The 19,961-nt window shown below is 43.1% G+C and overlaps 2 protein-coding genes across 5 annotated transcripts in view; both read right to left on the bottom strand.

Annotated features, from left to right (window-relative positions):
• The window catches only part of kdm6ba (lysine (K)-specific demethylase 6B, a), a 90,273-nt gene extending 73,513 nt beyond the window's left edge, over positions 1–16,760 (bottom strand). For 2 of the 4 annotated variants that reach the window (XM_083993173.1, XM_083993177.1), the window contains exons 1-3: positions 14,608–14,709; positions 13,563–13,731; positions 13,085–13,125 (exon numbers count right to left, since the gene is read on the bottom strand). The gene's annotated coding sequence lies outside the window, so the exon portion shown is untranslated. Of the gene's footprint in view, positions 1–13,084; positions 13,126–13,562; positions 13,732–14,607; positions 14,710–16,669 lie in introns of those variants that run through there. The other 2 variants (XM_083993174.1, XM_083993175.1) reach the window with 2 other exon arrangements.
• A 2,731-nt stretch (positions 16,761–19,491) lies between these two features.
• Positions 19,492–19,961, bottom strand: part of dnah2 (dynein, axonemal, heavy chain 2) — a gene marked incomplete at its 5' end in the record, with an annotated part of 60,443 nt that continues 59,973 nt past the window's right edge. Inside the window, one exon of the mRNA XM_083993138.1 lies at positions 19,492–19,762. Within this exon, the coding sequence (XP_083849264.1) occupies positions 19,608–19,762 (155 nt within the window). The 3' untranslated portion in view covers positions 19,492–19,607. The remainder of the gene's footprint in view (positions 19,763–19,961) is intronic.

Raw genomic sequence — 19,961 nt, 5'->3', positions numbered from 1 at the left:
TTTGATCTCATCTTTACACACATACACACACACATGCACACGCACACACAACTAATAATGCCTGTAATTGCTTTGTTTTCACATGAAGTGAATGAGTGCTACCTTCTCCCTCCCGCTCCCCATTTTTCACTCATCCCTCTTCTCCCTTCATCACTCATTCTGAATAACTGATTGTGAAGATTATTATGAATGAATGATTGGGGGCTATGGGACGGCCACAGTGTGTGTGTGTGTGTATGTGTGTGTGTGTGTGTGTGTGTTATGTCATCTCAAAGGCAGCTATGCTCTATTAGAGGAGTTTGATTCATAAGTAGAATCCCCTGTTGGCACAATAGATCCATTACGCACACACACACATCTCCACACCTACACACACGCACGTGCGAAACAACAGCGGAAGAAAAAAATGTGCCACATGAGAGAGAAAGCTGAACAAAGAAAGGATGAGAGCCAGGAAACAGGAAGTGTAGAAGGAGGAAATGAGAGGAGGAAGGAACTGAGGGGGTGGGGACAAAAAAATGTCTGGAGAGAGCGGAGACTTTGTTTGTGCCTCTGTCGACTTGTGGGGTGACGTATAGTATTCCTGTCTTTCCAAAAAGGAACAGAATGGTCATTCTTTGTGTCACTGTGGCTTGTTGGCAAAGTTTGATATGACTCAGTACAGTAGCTGGGATCTTTTCATTCATTTAGCTTGATCCTGGTTTTACTAACACTCGGGCAGTTGTCCTCTGCCTGGAGACCGACTGCAGCAAATCAAACGCTGCACAAATGAAGTCTGACAGTTGACAACTCATCCAGCAACCCTGTCACATATAAATGATTAACAACCACTCTATGCGACTGATGCTAACCCACTTTCTCATGTGTGGATGCACATACAATACCCCAGCCTACTCTAATGTGTCATTAGCACAGATAATGGCAGTGGAGGCAAACAAAGACATGTTACAGAGAAGGACAAACCCAGGCTCAATGTGTCAGTGGAGCTGCTTCAGAAGCTACAACACAAACCTGAGAAACCAACAAAGACCGTCACCTTACCCCTTGGTTGTACAAGAGTTGGCATGGCAACCACTGAAGCACATATACACATGCATTATGGGAAACATCATCAGCCAGTTGACAAGTCAGTTGTCAGTGTCATGTCAGACTGCTTTTGCTGAGGCTAAATGTTTTTACTTCAAATAGAAGAAAAGAAAGTTAAGTCATTTTTTTAATCAATTAATTTCTTCTTCTTTGTTACAAGCGTCTGTTCCCAGTCTAACCTGAACAGAACTGAAGCTGACTGGTGAGCTATTGTGCTGAGCAGGTTGAAGCTACAGAGAGGGGTTCAGGGTGCAGAGTGGGTGGAGGGGTTCAGCCCTACGTGACTCCAGGCGCGTACAGACACTACCTGGCACATGTTCAAATACACCCCACTTCAGCTGGAGAGCCCCAAGTCCCCAGAGAGCTCTCTGCCATGAGCCCACATACGCACAAAAATACACTGCCCCCTCTCACACCTTAAAGATGCAGCCACACACACCGGCAGAGTACAAGCATAAAACTAAGTGCAAAAAAAATAATCAGGAAAAACACACACACACACACACACACACACACTGACAAGGACAATCACAAACTGACAAGCCCAGACGGATGCACAGTCCCAGGAAATACACATGATAAAATAAACAAACATTCAAACTTCCTTGCATAAAAGCAAACACACACACACAGCACTTTATGTGCAGGGTTTCTTTGGATCCAGCCCCGGCCCCGCACAACAAGCTGCATGAAATATTCAGTGAATTTTTCAACATGTGCTCTTTCCCCTTTCGCACGTGTATAAGTGCAAAAAAAAAATGTGGGGGGAGAGCAACGGGGAGACAGGAAGGAGGGAGAGAAGGAGTCAGTGAGGGCAAAGGCAGAGCGAGCAGCAGGAGAGAACAGACAAGCCAGCCAGAAACTGACTGGGAGAGAGAGAGAGAGAGAGAGAGAGAGAGAGAGAGAGAGAGAGAGAGAGAGAGAGAGAGAGAGAGAGAGAGAGAGAGAGAGAGAGAGAGAGAGAGAGAGAGAGAGAGAGAGAGAAAACCCAGCTGACTCTGTTCCAAGCTACTCCCCTTAGCAACAGCCCTGGCTCAGCCTGTTCCCATTGGCCGGCTGACAGCATGCATCACAATCCCATGCATGGCGCCTAAGCCAATCAGGGGTTTCCTTGCAACTCTGCATTTTGGATTTCATTTTCACCATGGCAACACAACCCTGGTCTTGGCCCTGGATGTGGCCTGTGTAGTGCATACACACACACACACACACACACACATACATACATACGCACACACACACACAGAGCAGGAATAAAAACATAAAATAAGAAGTTGACAAATCCAGCAAACTGCTGCTCCACACCCATATGTGTGTGTGTGTAACAGAATGTGTTGAGGAGCAGTTGCTTTGTGCCGTGCCTCAACACAACACTAGCCTAGCAGCCTTGTGTATCTATATAGGTAGTTACAGTAGGTGGCAGTGTGTGTGCACCTCGTTGGTTTGACATGTGCCAACAAAAACAAAGAAGAAGAGTAGCTGCTCTCTGCTGTGCTGTCTACTTCTCACACCTGTATGTACAGTATGTACCCAAGTACACATGAGCCACACTCCACACTGGCTTTCTAAGTGGAGCCATGCCTGGATACAATGAGCAAGAGGAAGCAAACAAAGGAAACTGAAGAGCTAGAATTGATGTCCATTCAACAGCCATTACATTAAAACCCTGCTGAGTGTCCTCTGACATTCATCCTGAGGAGCAGACACACCGTCACACTCTGTGTCTCCATCTGCTAGTCTGCGTCCTCAGGTTCAAGTACACCAACCTCACCGTCCTGCACACTCACTTTCGAGGTCGGCAGGGAAAGTGTTAATCTGGAGCTCCTCTCTCACTCATACATTCACTCACTCTGGAAAGGCTCAGTTTTATAAGTTGCTTTGGCAGCTGTGTTTTAATTACACTCCCCACAGTAATTTTGTTTACAGTCTTTCATTAACTTTATGATATGGAGGGACAGTGGGATCAGTGTCATGACTGAATTAGAGACTACTGCCTTAACACTAGTGTGTTGATGTTCTTTCATCTGCTGTGGCAGAGAGATGATTGAATGAGCAGGTATACAGTACAGAGCAGTTTCCTTTTCTAATTGTGCGTCACTGAAAAAGACTAAACTTCATTGAACAATCTGCACCTTCTTCTACTTTGTCTTTGCATTGTTGCAGCTTAATAAATATTATGTGATCTGATGAGAGTATCATGATTAAAACTTGTTTTAAATAATCAATAAATAGTCTGTGAAGGTTAGTTGATCTAAACATTATGTCTATAAGGAGACATACAGTATATGAAGAGTAGGAAGACGGATCAAATACAATAGCCAGTGAAGGAAAAGGTGAGTAGCCTACAGAGGGTAGTTCAATAGATGACATACATTATGAGGTTGGATGTTAAAGACATATTTTCATCTGACACAATCAGGTCAGCTGGTGAGAACACTTTCTAACATGAATACAGTTCAATAAGAGGACTGCATTAATAGTTGAGGGTCTTTGTGCAAGTATCCTGACTATAATGTGTGAGCTGTTTTAATACATGAGCTGATAATGACTGAAGGGCTACAGCTGTACAGCTGTATAGCTGTATAGCATGTGTCTGGTCCAGCTTCTTAGATTATAAGACACATACAAAGGTTGAAGTGATTCCTGTATCACAGACGAACTGGCTGTGTAAGACAAGCCCTGAACATCACAATTCATACATTTCAAACACACACGGGCGGGCAGACACCAACAAGGTAACCAGCTATGTCCTCTTTGTTCTCTGTGAGGCGAGATGTATAAAGGGTATGAGAGATATAAAGACAGGAGGAGAGAGATGGAGGAGGGCAGAAAGACAAAGAGAGAAGAAGTGAGAGAGGGAGAGAGACAGAGTAAGAGGCAGGCTGGCTCCTGGAGAATAAGCAGGAGCTGAGACAATGAATAGCAGCTCCTTTACAGACAGACATGATGAATGGGTCTGCTGCCTGAAAAGCCAGTGCAAAGAGGACGACAAGAGAAGCGTGTCTGTTCACCCCACAGTGTGTGTGTGTGTGTGTTTGTTGTGTGTGCGTGTGTAACTACAGCAGCGATCCATCTGGGCCATTGTGGCAGTGACCACACTGGAGATATCCACTGTGACTCCTCCCACAGGACAGAACACAACCAGCAGCTCCAAAAACAGCACACGGGGTCAGTTGTCAAACTTAACAGCAGGTAATTAAAAGTAATAGCAGAGCTTCCCCTTGGGTTTGACGACGGCCGATGTATGTATCCCACCAACAGCAATTAGTCAGCCAATTACCCCGGGCCCTAATTATAACTGCTGTCCATAGGAAGGCTTTTGAGGGTGGGGTGGGGTAATAATGGCCTCTTATGGTCGCCGGTGTTTATTTAAGTGATCAATGATTAGCATGATCACTGGGAAAGGTCAGCACCTCACATGAAAGTCTCCCTGCTCAACCGAGTCTCTGCTTTTCTGGGGTTAATTGGTACAACATTAGCAAAGTGCTGTTTTCTATTAGCTGTGTGCAAACCTACATATTATAGGATGCTATCTTGGAGACCACACTGGATACAATTAAATAAAATGCCTATACACACCACACATTCCTGAGGACTGAAGTCATGTTTATGGTCTGTTTCTGAGATGTCATGTAAACAGTTAACCTGTACACTTCTATGGTCCAGGTCAAACTGAGTTATTTTTATTTCATTCACATGAATAACACAAAGTTAAGCTGTTCTGATTTTAGGTCCTAGACAGCTTTTACATGATCAACATAACATATACATGCTTCTGATAGAGCTTTACTGGCACCAGCTATAACTGCAGCACTTACGACATTGGATTTGTTGGGATTTTTCCTGTATTTTATTTTGGCTGATTCAATTAAAATCTATAGTACTGGTCCTTCAGTGTGTGTGTGTGTGTGTGTGTGTGTGTACATGTTTGAGCTCTCGGAGCAGAGGGCTTGGCAGCAGAGGCTCCTCTAATCGAGTTAGCTGTGATAACAGGAGTGGCAGCTGGCTTTCCAGGAATATACTCTCCTATTGAGCATGCACTCGCAGCAAGTGGATTTCACACATACATACACATAGATTCACACACACTCACATATGCATGCACGCACACACGCAAATGCACCCAGTGTGATCTACCTTTCTGTATCCTGGGTTTTAAAAATTCATGTTTGGTGCTGTGGGTCTTTGGACAATAAATGCATAATGCATGTACACACACTGAGACAAGCTTATTAACACATTCAAGTGTACATTCACACAGCAGTCTTACACACTCACAAGCCTAATGGGTTGCAGTCCTGTGTGTTCTTACCTGTCTTTATGTAGAGTGTAGTGTGTGTGTGTGTGTGTGTGTGTGTGTGTGTGTGTGTGTGTGTGTGTGTGTGTGTGTGTGTGTGTGTGTGTGTGTGTGTGTGTGTGTGTGTGTTGTTTGTTGTGTGCTGAGACATTTAGGTAGGTCAGTAGGTAAATGACGTCTGCAGTGTCTGGCCTCCTTGTTTGGGTAACTATGAATACACCAACCTTAAAGCCATCTTAGCCACACAATAGTATATTTGCACTGTGTGAACTCGGTGACCTGTGCCACAGTGTGAACCTGTGTTACTCAGTTCTGAATATGTTTTGTATGTGTGATGATGGTTTTGGATACAGCTCTTAGAGCCGTTTTTGTATTGGCTGACCTAAGCTATTTTGAGTCTGACCTCTAGCACTCAGCATATGTACAGTATACTGGTACAGTTTACTGTATCCATGTACTGTACTTGTATTGCTCTACATTGCCCCCTGTTGAATCCTGCTGGAATATATAGCATAAGTACACACTGATAGAGAGGATCTCCCTCCCTTTAACTACAAGTCGTCAATAGCTTTAACAGGGAGGTGTGTAACTGATTAACACAGAAGACACCGAGAACATTTGTGTGCAGGTAAAAGCCTAGGTTTAAAGTCAAACATATTCAGATGAAAATGAAGAACCATCTTCTATCCTCCAGACTGGTTCTTTGTTTCCTCTCTGGTCTGTTTGCTGTTTGTTCTTTGAAATGGTTCAAATGCTGAAGCAGCACATGAACATACTGTGGTCAGATAAACATGAACATCACTAGTCCTTCATACAGTCACATTAAGGGTTAATGGGATTCATATATTCTCACACTGGATGGTTTAAGTTTGGTGAACAAAGAACTGAAAACGATGGGGTGGTGGCTATGCTAACACAACACTTCACTGAACAGCTCTCGTAGCTTGATTCAGAATAGAATAGTACATTACTGTAGGACCAATAACGAACATCACTTCAAACTAGAAGTCAACTCAATATCGGCATAGCCAATTTCAGCATTTTTTTGGGATGATCGGTAACCGTTTATTTTAACCGATAACTGATAAAATTGATTTATTTTGAAACACGCTCCTTTGGATCAGATGCAGCCATCTCTCTGGCTGAAGGAGTTTGTGTTATTCGACAAAAATCAATCACAGATTTTCAGAGTGTAGAAAAAACAGACAAACAGTAAACTGTATCCAGTCTAATCCCAGGTGTGTTATTCTAAATTTTGACACCAAATTTTTGATATTTACCACAGATGAATATCGGTTCTAAATATCAGTTTCCCTGATTACTAATAATCAGTATCGGCATCTACCCTGGAAACCGTATCGGTCGATCCCTATAACTCAAACAACCAGAGAGAGTACAGCAGTATACCAGAATAAGTAGAATAACTAGAGCAATAAAAATCTGTATTAGTCTTAGAGATTCAATCAGATCAGAAAAAACCCATCCTGACCTGAGCTCCATTTAACACATCACTTTACTAAGTTGGCGGTTTTTAAACTTTTGTTGAATTGTTTGAAAGACGCACTGTAACTTTGTTGTAATTGTACTATGCAATGTTTAAAGTCACACTGTTCGTATATTTAACAGTTTTGATTATCACACAATAGCTCACTCCCCAGTACCCACATAACTTTTATCTGACCTAAACACTGGACCTGGCACAGCCCGGGTGGAGGGGTGGGGGTGGGGGTCTTGGCTCAGGCAGTGAGTCTATCCTTTAATCTGTCAGACTAAACTGCGCTGCTGCTCAGTGCTCATATGATATTACCGTAGAGCTGTGTACAAAACAGGGACAAGAGGACAGTGACAACACCTGAGCAGGTGAGTGTACAGTCTTCACTCCATGTGCAAATCCACTCAAGCAAGAGCCTGAAAAAAGGCTTCAAGCTCTAGTTCCACATCGGATCTATAGGATCCCTCTCCTCCAGCTCTTGTCTCTCACTCTTCTCCTGTGCAGCCTCCCTCTCCTCTTTCCCTTCACTGGCCCCTCACACACAAAGGCAGGGGGAGGCAGAGGTGGAGGGGGGAGGAGGAGGGGGAGGGAGGCACACAGGGCTGGGAGCCGTGGGCTTGCCCTGGGGAGAGCGAGGGTGAGGGGGTGGATGGGGGGTGATGGGGGGGTAACAGGGGGTCAAAGGGGGGCCACGGGGGTGTAGGGGGCTGGGGGGGTAGGGAGAAATCTGAGAGGCAGAAAGCCAGAACAGGAGCAGGGGAGAGATGGTGGGAAGGGAGTGTCTGAGGGGGAGCGAGCTCCACAAACAGCGCACAACTGAGGTGATTTTTTTGTTTCCACTCTCAGTGGGGTTGGGGGGTGGGGTGGGGGGTTGGCAGTGGATTTGTTCAGGAAAGGGATTTGGTTTTTGGAGAAGTTAGGATTTGATGAGATTTACATTTTTTTCTTTAACAGAAATGCACATCCACTGTCTACCAAAGCCTCCATCAGCATTTTAGCCTCATGTCTGTTTTTAGGCAGAACATGTTCCCATGTTGTGTCCTCGCTGCCCTGGCTCCAACTGTTCAACAGAGCAGCAGCAACTACACACACAGTTTGCAACAAACCGCCTCAACTGAGTATGAAAGCAGGCTGACTTCAACAGATACGACAGAACAAAAACAACAAACATTCTGACCTACACCTTAACACCACCTCTCCAGTGCAGAGACAGATCACAATCAATAGATAGATGAGGAAAAACATTTGTATCTCTGTCTCAAAGCTGACTGACTGCTGCATGATAATCATATATTATGCATCAGTATTACTTTTGTTTCCTTTAAAGGGATAGTTCAACATTTTGGCGAATTCGCCTGTTGCCATAATCCCTAGTCTTAGGAGTAGGTTCATTACCTTTAATTGTCAGTGAAAGCTGTTTTTAGATTGGCGGGGCAGAGACGTGAGCTGCTCAGCTAACACAACGGAAGCGCATTGGTACTTTCACCTTTCCCTCATCAAACTCATCAAATACACAATCCAACAACTCCAAAACACTCTCGTGGACAAGTTGTGACCTGCACATTCACCACGCTATGAAGTAATAACGTATAATTGCGTAACATCACAACACATGAAGCAAATAATCGGAACTACTTGCGTTTTTGAAATCACTTCACCCAGCAGCCGTGTCTAGAATGTAGCTCAGCTACGCATTTGCCTCGGAAACAGTTCCGTCTCGTAACGTTACATTATTATTTCATAGCGTGGTGAATGTACAGGACCCAACTTTTTGGAGTTGTTGGATTGTGTATTTGATGAGTTTGACAGTACCTTGCGCTTCCGTTGCGTTAGCTGAGCAGCTCGTGTCTCTGCCCCACCGATCTAAAAAAAAAAGCTTGCACCAAAAATTAAAGGTAATAAACCTAGCCCTAAGACTTATTGTGGCAATAGGCCAATTTGAACTAGCCCTTTAACATGTATTACAGCTCTCCCCATTTTTATTTTGTTGTTGGGCAGTGACAGTTAAAACACAACATCACTGTCTACCCTCCATAATTTATCAGCACCGCACACTAATCTACCCATCTGATCTAACCTTCAACTGCCAGAAAACCACTGAGAGGCCCCAACACAGGTGCATCAGCACTGAAACACTCCACAGTATTAGACGCACATAGCTGCACCAATTAATACAGTTATAGCACACACACACACACACACACACACACACACACACACACACACACACACTGGTGGATGAGGCAGCAGATGCACACACACCTTGTGAGCACACACACACAAATACACAGCATACCAACAGACGCCTGTGACAGTTGGGTAACGAAGGCCAAACAACAAGCACAGCAGAGAACAGGAGGCATGTGGGGCATCTTCCTCCTTGCAAAGGCTGACAACCCCCCCCCCCAACACACACACTGCCTACAAAGAGAGCTCACATGAGAACAAGCACGCACACACACAAACCCGATGCCCTGTTTCACAGGGAGGTTATATAACCAGATAGGCAGAGGAGCTCTCTTTCTTCACACCTCTCTGCACATCTCTCCAGTCCCTTATCTTCAACTCTATCTGTCCCTCCATCCCTCCCTTTCTCTGTCTTAATGCTTATTCAGAGCCAGTTTTATATACATACACTCAGCATTTCTCAAATGAGATGTTTTTTCTCTGGCAGCTGTTGTTTTAAATAAATGAAAAGCCCTTTGATGACATAAACATGGCTGTTAAGGCTTTAATATGGAGAATTTGGTAAAACGCCCTCACAGACCTCTAGGAGGAGGATGATGTCAGCTCCACCTCTCCTCCCTACGCCACTCCTCCCTGTGTGATACCGCTGATGACGATAGAGGAGGAGGAAGAGGTGGAGGAGGTTGAAGAGGAGTCACTCCTCCTCCCTCTGTTTCCTGTCCTCCTCCTCACCCACTGCTTCCTGCCCCCCCTCCTCCCCCCGGGTATCCTGACTCAGCTCTCACCACCTCTTTTCCTGTCCCTCTCTCTTTCTCTCTCTCCCTCTGTGTCCTTCCTTCAAGCCTGTTCTCATTTGAACCAAAAGCATTATTATTTATTTGTTCTTTTTATCCTCGGCCATTCACTCTCAGTGTCTGGAATGGTTTCACGCTTCACATGTGGCTTTATTCGACATCAGCAGCAGATAGAGGGAGGCTGAGAGAACAAAGACTAGAGAGGAGGGTTATTATTAGAACTGAAATATCCAAACTTCTTCATTACTGCTTTGACAGATTGGGGTTAACATGGGAAAACAAGATTTTTTTGGTAATGTTCAAACACCACTGAATGCTCTGAAGGCAAGGCATACATCCTTTTGTGTGCTCCCACCATGGGTGTGTGGCACATGTGGATGGCACATGGACTGGAGTCTTTAGAGGAGGAAGAGGAAGAGGAAGAGGAGGAGGAGGAGGAGGAGAAGAAGAGGCATACAGACAAAGGGGATGGGAACATGCTAAATCTTGATTTCTTTCCTACACACTACACACTGGCATTACCTGAGAAATACAACAATATGCAAACTGGACAATAATTGACAACAAATATCCATTACTCATTCCAGCTCTTAACAAAACAATAATAATGTCAAAGCACCTTTCAACATTTTTGAAACAACAGCTCTTGGATTCATCTGAACCTCCTGTCATCACTACTCAATTCAATTTGTGGCTTGCTCCCTCCATCACTGTGTGCAGGACTGTGGCTTTACTGTGGACTCCTACTGCTCGGCAGAGCACAGCTCTGCAGCTGAACATATGCAACTCATCTACCATGTCTTAAACTGGATCCTTGTCCAAATCAAACTGGTTCCAGGTGCAACATGTGGAATTATTTCACTTACAACCAGCCAACATCAAAAGCCTGGTGTAAAGGTGCTGCCAAGCTCTGCAAGTCAAGTATGGTGACAGCATCATAGCTTCAGATTTACTATTAGTATTAAAATGGACTTTTTGCAATTGTAACAACACTAGGGGAGCGCCATAAGTGCTGTGAGTCACACTCAAACCAGCAACACTTAAGGTACCAGCATTATAGTTAGAATATATACACTGAGAGTGAATGGCAGAGGATAAAAAGAACAAACAAATAATAATGCTTTTTCAAATGAGAACAGGCTTAAAGGAAGGACAGAGAGAGAGAGAGAGAGAGAGAGAGAGAGAGAGAGAGAGAGAGAGAGAGAGAGAGAGAGAGAGAGAAAAAGAGAGATATGTGGTTCTGTATCTGTATACAAAAGAGCTACAAGCTATTTAATGACATAAGAGTTACACTATGACATCCAGAACTGAAAATAACAACCTCACTGCAGACACTGTGAGGTTACATTCACATAACAACAAAACCACTGACTTAACTGCTAAGACGAGAGTAGGAGAGACCTGTGCAGTTCAACTAGAGTTATGATTCATTAATTGTTAAAGAAATCTTTCATACACTGAATTTCCTTAATCAGTACTGGTGTAATTAAAATAATAACTGACCGTTTTCTTACTGCATTGCTCTTGCTTCTTTTTTCTCTCTAACCCTTCTTCTCTTCTCTCTGCATATTAACATTATGTTGTATAAAAAAGCTTTTGCAGCCCAGCTGTGCTTTGTGTGTATGTGTGTATCTGTAATAGAGTGTGTCAACTTGGTCTCAAGGTTTGTGCAAATTTATGCATGTGCATTTATGTGTGTGATGAATCTAAATCATGGGCAGCTGTTAATGTGTGTAATAAAGCTGAGTGGGCGAAGTGATGGAAAACCCCAGGTGTGTGAGAGTCGGCAGGGTCCTGGGAGACAGAGCCAGCGTGTGTGTGTGTATGCGTGTGTGTCTTTGTCCCAAAGGAGATCAAAAACAGTGTTTGAGATGTGTGTCAGAGCGTGTTTGAGGACTGTGTGTAAAAATGAAACAGAGCTGGTGTTAGGTCAGCTGTGTGTACACTTAATTTAGAGTGTTGAGTGTGTAAAGCTCAGCTGAAGTGTGTGCGAGTGTGTATGTGTTGGCTGTGCACCCAGTCCCAATTAATTAGTAGCTGTGGTGAAAACGTCAAGACCCACATCTACGAAAACGTGAGCTACATTTTTAGCATAAAACCTATAAAACAGGCCATGGATTTATAGCTCATAATGTTCAGGCAAGCAAATATCAGGCCAACATAAACAGAAGAAAACACTTCACGGGGCAGACCATTTTAAATATTATGGTCAGTAAATGTAGCGTATGCTTCATTCTGATTAAAAAAAGAGTGTCACATCGACTGTGGTTCAACCCAACACAGACTTCAAAACTACAAGACACATTTTAGGTGTTAAGATCTCACACAGAAAGTGTAAAAATCATACTCTGCAATATTACTGGATTTTCCTCCTTTTAGAATGAAAGGAGACAAAATCTGCATGTATGTTTTCTTTGCTGGAGCAGTTAGGACTGCTGAGATGGAAACAAATTCACAAAGATTTCTAAATTAATCTAATCCCAGACCAGCAGGGTTTCATACAGTATGGCTCTACTACTTCTGCTCTCTAAGTGAAATGCCTCAGTCCCAGGCATGTCCAAACTGTTCCTCAAAGGGCCGTGTGGCTGCAGGTTTTTGTTCCAACTCACCAAGCACACAGTTTGACCAATCAGCTGTCTGAAGACTGAGATCAGTTGATTAGATGAGTCAAGTCTGGTGCTGCTGCTGCTTGGTTGGAAAGAAAACCTGCAGCCACACTAGAGCTGCAACAATTAATCGATTAATCCAACAATAATCTATTATTAAATTAATCGTCAACTATTTTGCTAATCGAATAATCGGTTTCAGTAGTTTTTTAAGGAAAAAAAGGCCAAATCCTTTTAGCTTCTTAAATGTGAACATTTCTGGTTTCTTTGTTCCTTTATGACAATAAACAGAATATCTCTTTGGTTTGTGGACAAAACAAGACATCTGAGGACGTCATCTTGGTTTACATCTTTCTACATTTAACAGTTTATTGACCAAACAACTAATCGATTAATCGATAATGAAAATAATTGTTAGTTGCATATGATATCATATGAACATATTATACCCTCTGATTGTCTAACATGTCTCTCCAGCTCAGACAAAAATACATCTACCAGACAGACAGAAACGGAATGACAAACATCCTGAAAGAGACGGAGTCAGGCACATCCCCTCCCATGTCACTGCAGGCCACAGGCAAGCAGGTCAAAGTCTGGAGAAGAAGGTTAAACGTCTTACCTGAGCAGGTGGCGGCTTGCAGACAGATGCAGATGGCTCCCCTGCAGGAAAGACACGTCAATGTGTAAACAATGAGTCTGATAATGATCAATCCAATTAGCCAGCTGTCATTAGTTATCAGTCACCTGCTGCAGGTCAGTGGTGGGAAAACCAAGCAAGCACCTGAAATTGCGATGCATAATAGCACAAGATTGCAGCTGGAATATTTTCAACATACTTTCAAATGTTAGTGGATTATGATGTTGACTGTGACATTGAATACAGTGCAAATTTGTTCCACATGTTTACTTGTGTTAAAGGAAAATGTTAGCAGGTAAATACACTGTTATATTCAATGCATTTAAAGCCCACAGACCAAACAATTAGAATAAAAACAAGAATTCCAAGTCCACTGCATCAAGACTATTCCAGCTTTAAGAGTCCAGCACTTTAATAAAACAAGTATGCATAAAAATATAAGTTGTCATGTCCATCTTACCATCACTGAGTGATGGAAACAACAGTTTCCATTCCCAGGCTGTGCAGTCCATCTTAACTGGCTTATGTCTTGTCCATACCTGGCCGGTCAGACATGTCACCTATGGCTTCAGTCAGGCAGTGGTGGTTCTTCACACACAGCACAGCAGTGTTTCACCATCCTCCCTCCTCTGTGAAAGAGAAAATCATACATCAACCTTTTTGATCAGGGATAATAAAAAATTTAAGTGCTAATCAAGTGGAGAATTTGCATCTGATAACGATCGACAAAATGAAAATTACGGAGAGGGTTTATCTTTCACACACATTTAAATGGCTGTAATAAAACTTACACCACAATAGCACTAAATGTGGCAGCTTGGTCTACTGGTTAAATTCAGACTATTTAACTATATTGAGAAACCACAGTCTGCCCTCTGCACTGTGAGAAAGAAGCAGCTGCTCACAAAGGAAGTAGAGAATCACAGATGGCCTAAGAATGTGTCGCCATCTAGAGGAAAAACACACAATCTGGCACTTCAGCAAACATACTGGGTACACACTGGATATATTTGAACTCAGCGTCAATGTGTAACTCATTTCATGAAGTTGTAGATAATGTTAATCAAGGAAAAATCATCTCTTCAAATGCTATGTGTGTAATGTAATGTGTAGGTGAGGAAAGGAGGCAGGAGAAACAATAGGGGCTGAGGCAGTCACTCCATCACTCCACTGTCACAGGTTCATAACTACATAAATTGGCTTTATGTGACTGTGAAAAACTGTGACTGCAGAAACGTCTGTAGTGTCCGGTTTACACAGACAGGCCGGGCATTTCTAGTTTTATTTTACTAGTGTATGTGGCTACATATTTCTGTGGGTCATTCTAAAGGCAGTTTTGCAGCCGACACCTGTCAGTACCACACTTCACCAAACATGAATTAAAAACGACTGACTGACACTTTTAGAGCTAACTCAGACCAACATTAACCTGGGTCGACGCACTCCTGTCTTTGTTTATATCTATAAACTTTGCATTTACTAGATAAAAAAATACAGCTTCTTACCATTTTGTCCTAAAGGAGACGCACATAAGGTTCCCGGTCAGTATAATAACTATAAAGCCGAGTATTTTTCCAGCATTTCAGTTCATTTTTGTTACTGTTTTGCTCTTTTTTCCGCCGCGGTCCAGTTAGCTTAATTGTTGCAGCTGTGTAGAAACTTCTCTAGTTGCGCTGCATTATGGGACATTATCAACGACACAGTGAAAATGAAGGTGATTCATATGTTGAATCACTCGGGCTTTTTCCCCCTGACAGTTTTAGTACGAACCTTTTATAAACAGTCTATGGTACGAACACACAACGAACTCAAACCTCTCTGTAATGATTTCAGTGATTTCACGTAATGAAAGGTGACCGACAGGTCGCTGTGTGGCGCCATTGGTGCGGTGCGCGTGCCCAACTGGAACCAAAGAGCGTCACGTGCGCTTTTGCAGAGGATTAATATGCTGACCCCGGGCTAAGGTCAGCTAGGGACTGTTGTGTAGGTGACCTACAGTAGGTCATCAGAAGAAGAAAAAAAAGAAAACAACTTTTGCTTCTTTAATTTTTGTAAAAAATAAATAAAATAAAAAATAAAAATCATTGAAATTCTAATCAAAACATGACTTTCCCTATTTAGCATTTAAACTTGTGTGGTCGTTGTTGTTAATGTTGTTTTCCTCTCTTTCATTTATTCATTATATGCAGGGGTCCAGACTAACTTTTTTTTTTTGTTTTTACTAGAAGCACCGTGGCCTCTAATTTAAGTGCAAGCAGAAAATCTAAGTGTGCACACCGTAATTCGAAGCAAATATTGACATTTATTTCACATAAATACTTTGATGATGATCCTCGTGATCTTCTAAATCAGGATCTGCCTCTGGTGGGTTACCAGGGAGAAAGTATTCATCCATTGTTCGCTTAGCCAACGTCAAAATTACTGGTTGCACATGCGCAAGTAGGTGAATTACTTGCATTATCTCAAATTTTAGGGGACAAATGCCCACATTTAGGGGCAGTCTGGAGCCCGGATTTGAATTAAATGCACGATATAAATGAAAACGTTTCGAAACAAGCAGACTTAAATTAATAATTACACTCAAGGCCCACTGCAGACACAGCCACTTGGCGTCACCACTGAAAATAAACTGTAGATTAGGACACTAACAAGTCGTACAGTAGTTGAGCCGACTCACTGTGTTGGGGCGCCACCCAGTGGACAAATGTGAGCAGTGCTACAGGAACAGCGAGGAGAGGGGTGGAGACAGAAAATAAATCCAAGGGAAGAAAATTCAAACGCTCTTCCTGGAAATAGTAGAGAACCCGCCACAACTTCACCACATGACATTTGTGAAAGAAAATGCGACACTCCTTTCTCCGACACCAGCGAGCCCGCATTTCATTCAGTTCTCCGTGCTATCCACGCAATAATCACCAAAATATCACCATCACACGTTGCGTATCACACCCACGGACACGATCCGTCGCCTTTTTGTGCTTTTTTAGAGACGTGTAACCGAGATCAACAGTCGGTGATTGCGACATCACCAACTCCGGAGCTACCTTCCCGTAACTATTCCTTCTTCCTTACCGTAAAAACATGACATCACCAACGGCAGTTTCAATCTACATTTGGGGAGAAGAGATCAAACAGCTGTCAGCAACATAGTGAAATGTAATCGCTGCAGTGTCTAAACTTATCGGCCGTATCCATGTAAAGTTAGACATGTATTGCCGATTACAGTGTATTTGCAAATTATGTAACCATCAAACCATCCCCCAGTGCACGGATCACCACAATGATGAATCCTGATGTTTTCACACAGATGTGTGTCTGTCTGATATTCAAAATCTTGACTTTACAGGACTTCAGATTGTCTCCCACAGTGATTCAAATTCTCGTGTATTTTCGCTCTGATGTTGATCGTGTCCCTGTGAGATTTATTACAGGATGTGATACTGGAGTTCAGGTTGTTTTCAATGGAGGCTCATTGGTTCCCCCCGTTACAATTAGGTAATACGGGCTGGAGTCTCACATGTCAGCGTGTATGCCTGATAGGAGTCATACTGTGTGCATCATGCTTACCTTTTATGTGCAATCCAAAAAATCTGCTGGGGAGGTGCCGTGCTGACTCTGGCTGTTAAAACACTGTAATAGTGGCAAATCTGCAAAGCAGTCCATCTTCTTTTCCAGGCACGGATGACGCAGCCCCCTAAAATCCCTCTCCCAAAAAACATGAAACCCCCATTCAATATCCATAACGCGTTTAGGTGCAGACGTCGACACGGGGAGAAGTGTACACGCAGATAGATCACAGCCCGGGCTGAGAAAATGTGGATGTGTTCGCCCATGGGCAAAGACATGACGGATAGACTCATCACTGGTCCTGCATCTCTGCACAGTCATATCGCCTTTTCTGAACGACTGTACAGCTCTTTTCCCTCTCTGAAGACCCATCTGGTGAAAAATCGCCAGCTTCTGTAGCCTGAAAGGCAGCGAGGGGGCTGCAATGGGCACGGGTACCTCAATCATCCAAAAACACAACTGATATCCATTTCATGGAGGGGAATGGTCCACCGCGATCCGCGCAGGCAGTCCTTAAAGAAATTGCGCAGTTTTTATTCCATTGAAACGGAGACTCTTTCCCTTCTGTCCCCGTTGAAAGGCTCTTTCCTTCCTCCTCCTCCCTCCCTCCTCTCCCTTTCTCTCTCCTTCTCTCTCTTCCCTCATGCAGGTTTATTTTCGGTGGAAGAGTCTTGGACATTAACTGCCCCGCCTCCATAGTCACTGGCAAACACACAGTACAACTTGCCCAAATTCCATTATAAACTACTATTCAATGGAGAACAACTGGACCCCAGGTTTTCCCCCTTGTAACTATTTGGTTCAAGAGTCAGGCTCGCAGTTGGAGGTAGGAACTGTACTTCAGGGGCCAAGAGCCACTTGAGGATTCAGAAGTTGTTATTTGGAGATGACTGGTAATTTTGTCATTTCCCAAGAAACTTGAAACTGGGACAAGAGCATGCCAGGAAATTAAATGAAAGCACAAGATAAACCCATCAAGGGTATCAGCTCTGAGACAGAGATTCAGTTAGCTGTCAGGGGTGCTGGGTGTATTGTCAGGGGATCAACACCTGCACATGGCTTTAATTTAGATAATACTATCCTCATTAGGAAACAGCATAATGTGAGCAGACATGTTCCGTTTCTCGTCCTCTTAAGTGACAGATAACATTTTCAAATCCAGACCTCTTTACGTGATTAACTCTGGATTCCCACATCACTGACATTCATTAATGTCCACAACATTTCTTCTAAACACAGGAATTTCCAGAGGGGCTGTTTGAGTGGATAAGCAGATGGAATAAGTTGGCTTCCAATGCCCTCAAGAAATGAATATTTCTGCGGACTGGGAGCTTTTGAAAACCTTGGCTCCAAACTAAGGCAGCCACTGTTTGAACACAGTCCCCACCTCTTACAAAATGATAAACACTGCAAATTCGTGTGATAGGAGCAGTTGTTTCTAAACCGACACAAAACTTAAAATACTGAATTTCTGTCCTGGAATATGCAAATCATCTGTATTATAGAGGAAGGTTAATTAATACAGTATAACAATTACAGCTCAAATGTTTCCACACCAGATTTACATTCTAGATCATTTCAGCTGAAGCGTTTATCTAAAAAAAAACAACAAAAAAAAACTCCCTAGTCTGATATTTTTGTTACAACCAGCCCTGAGAATAAGCCAATTTGAATTTGAATTCAACATGTTGCTGTGAGTGCCCCCTCCATCTCCAGCCCCACCAGAGACCACCAGAGACACACACACACACAGACCTGGGTCTGATAAAGAGGCTCTTAAACCCTGAGGAAGTCTGTGTTCAGTCTTTCAGGGGGACAATCCTTAAGTCTGAATACAACCTTGAACTCAGGCCCCCCTCTCTCTGTTCCCCTCTCTCATTACTGGACCATTCTTCCCCCCGGCTCACTTTCTCCAGGGTCGTTCTCTTGTTTTTCTCTCCCTCCCTTTCAGGAGTTTGGGCTGAGTCCTTTTCCAGTGGGGAAGTCCGGGCCTTCTCCCTCACAACGCTGACCGACTCCAAACGTCTTGTCTGTGAAGCTTCATTAGAATTCATTTGTTTGAATAGGTTCATTTCTCCTTCAGTCGCTCCCTCCCTCATTCCTCTTTTTCAGCTCGGGGAAATGCGTATTAGCATAAAAATATCCTTTACCTCACCTTGATTAGCTGCATTGTTTGCATGCACTTGTGCCTGCATGTGTGTGTTCTCACTGTGTGAAAACCACAGTATCTGAATGTGCCAAACCAAACCAAGTCTAATTTTCACAAAACTAAAATTGGATTCCATAGTTTTAAAGATTTTTTTTTTTAAATTAGGGTTACAGGCCTGTATCTGTTCATTTAAACTGATCTGGGTTTCCTTGACTGTCTGGTCAACAAGTGCGCAAAGCCTGGAGGTGATATATTATGGGCTTCATTCAAATAAAGGTAATATATCTAACAAAAGTGAAGCAGACATTTCTGATGATTTTATCTGGCCGATATTTTGCAGATATTTTATTTCTTATAGCATCAGAATGTCTGCACACAGGTACTTTGGTGAAGCTGTTATGTTAACACAAGATAGACAGATTACATCAGGAATTCTATGAGCACAACACACACTTCCATGTCCAGACAGTCACTGATCCAGATGTTACAAAGGCACAAGTTTCCAGTACAGCACAACACTTCACAGTAGGAAACTATTTCCAGTCTGTGTGAGCAGGATAAACGGGGGTCAACATGGAAAGACTGATGCAGGTCTGAGGAGAGGAGTGAATAATCGGTCAGCTGACGGCAGAGAGGAAGAAGACGACAAAAAGAACTTACTAGGAATTGTAAATGAATGAATTATTATTTATGGCTACATTAGATTGAACGAGCTGCATACTATAAAAGTTTAAAACAATAAATAATACAATTTAAAGTGTCAGTGTGAGTGTTTGTATGTTAAGGCCTTCAGCTGTCCAGGCTCATGAGAAGAGCAGTCCCTCTCTTGATCCAGTGGTCTGGGGTCACAGCTCCAGATTTCACCTCTACACCGACCACAAAAGATGCCCGGCCTGCTCCACCTGAACGCACTGGGAAGTAGTAACATGGGCACAGGTATACACCTACACACACACACACACACACACACACACACACACACACACACACACAAGAGAGACAGAGGAACAGAGTTGAGACCGTTGAACCACAGGGTATGAGATCACAAACTACGTGCAAGAGAGAGCAAACAAGAAACCAAAAATGAATCATTCAAAATAAATGTAAAAATACTAGGAGATGAAGATGGAAAGTATGTTGGTG

This window comes from Trachurus trachurus (genome assembly GCF_905171665.1).
Source record: "Trachurus trachurus genome assembly, chromosome: 18".
Classification (NCBI taxonomy): Eukaryota; Metazoa; Chordata; class Actinopteri; order Carangiformes; family Carangidae; genus Trachurus; species Trachurus trachurus.
Note: the sequence above shows the minus strand (reverse complement) of the source record. Positions and strands in the feature narration are given on the sequence as shown.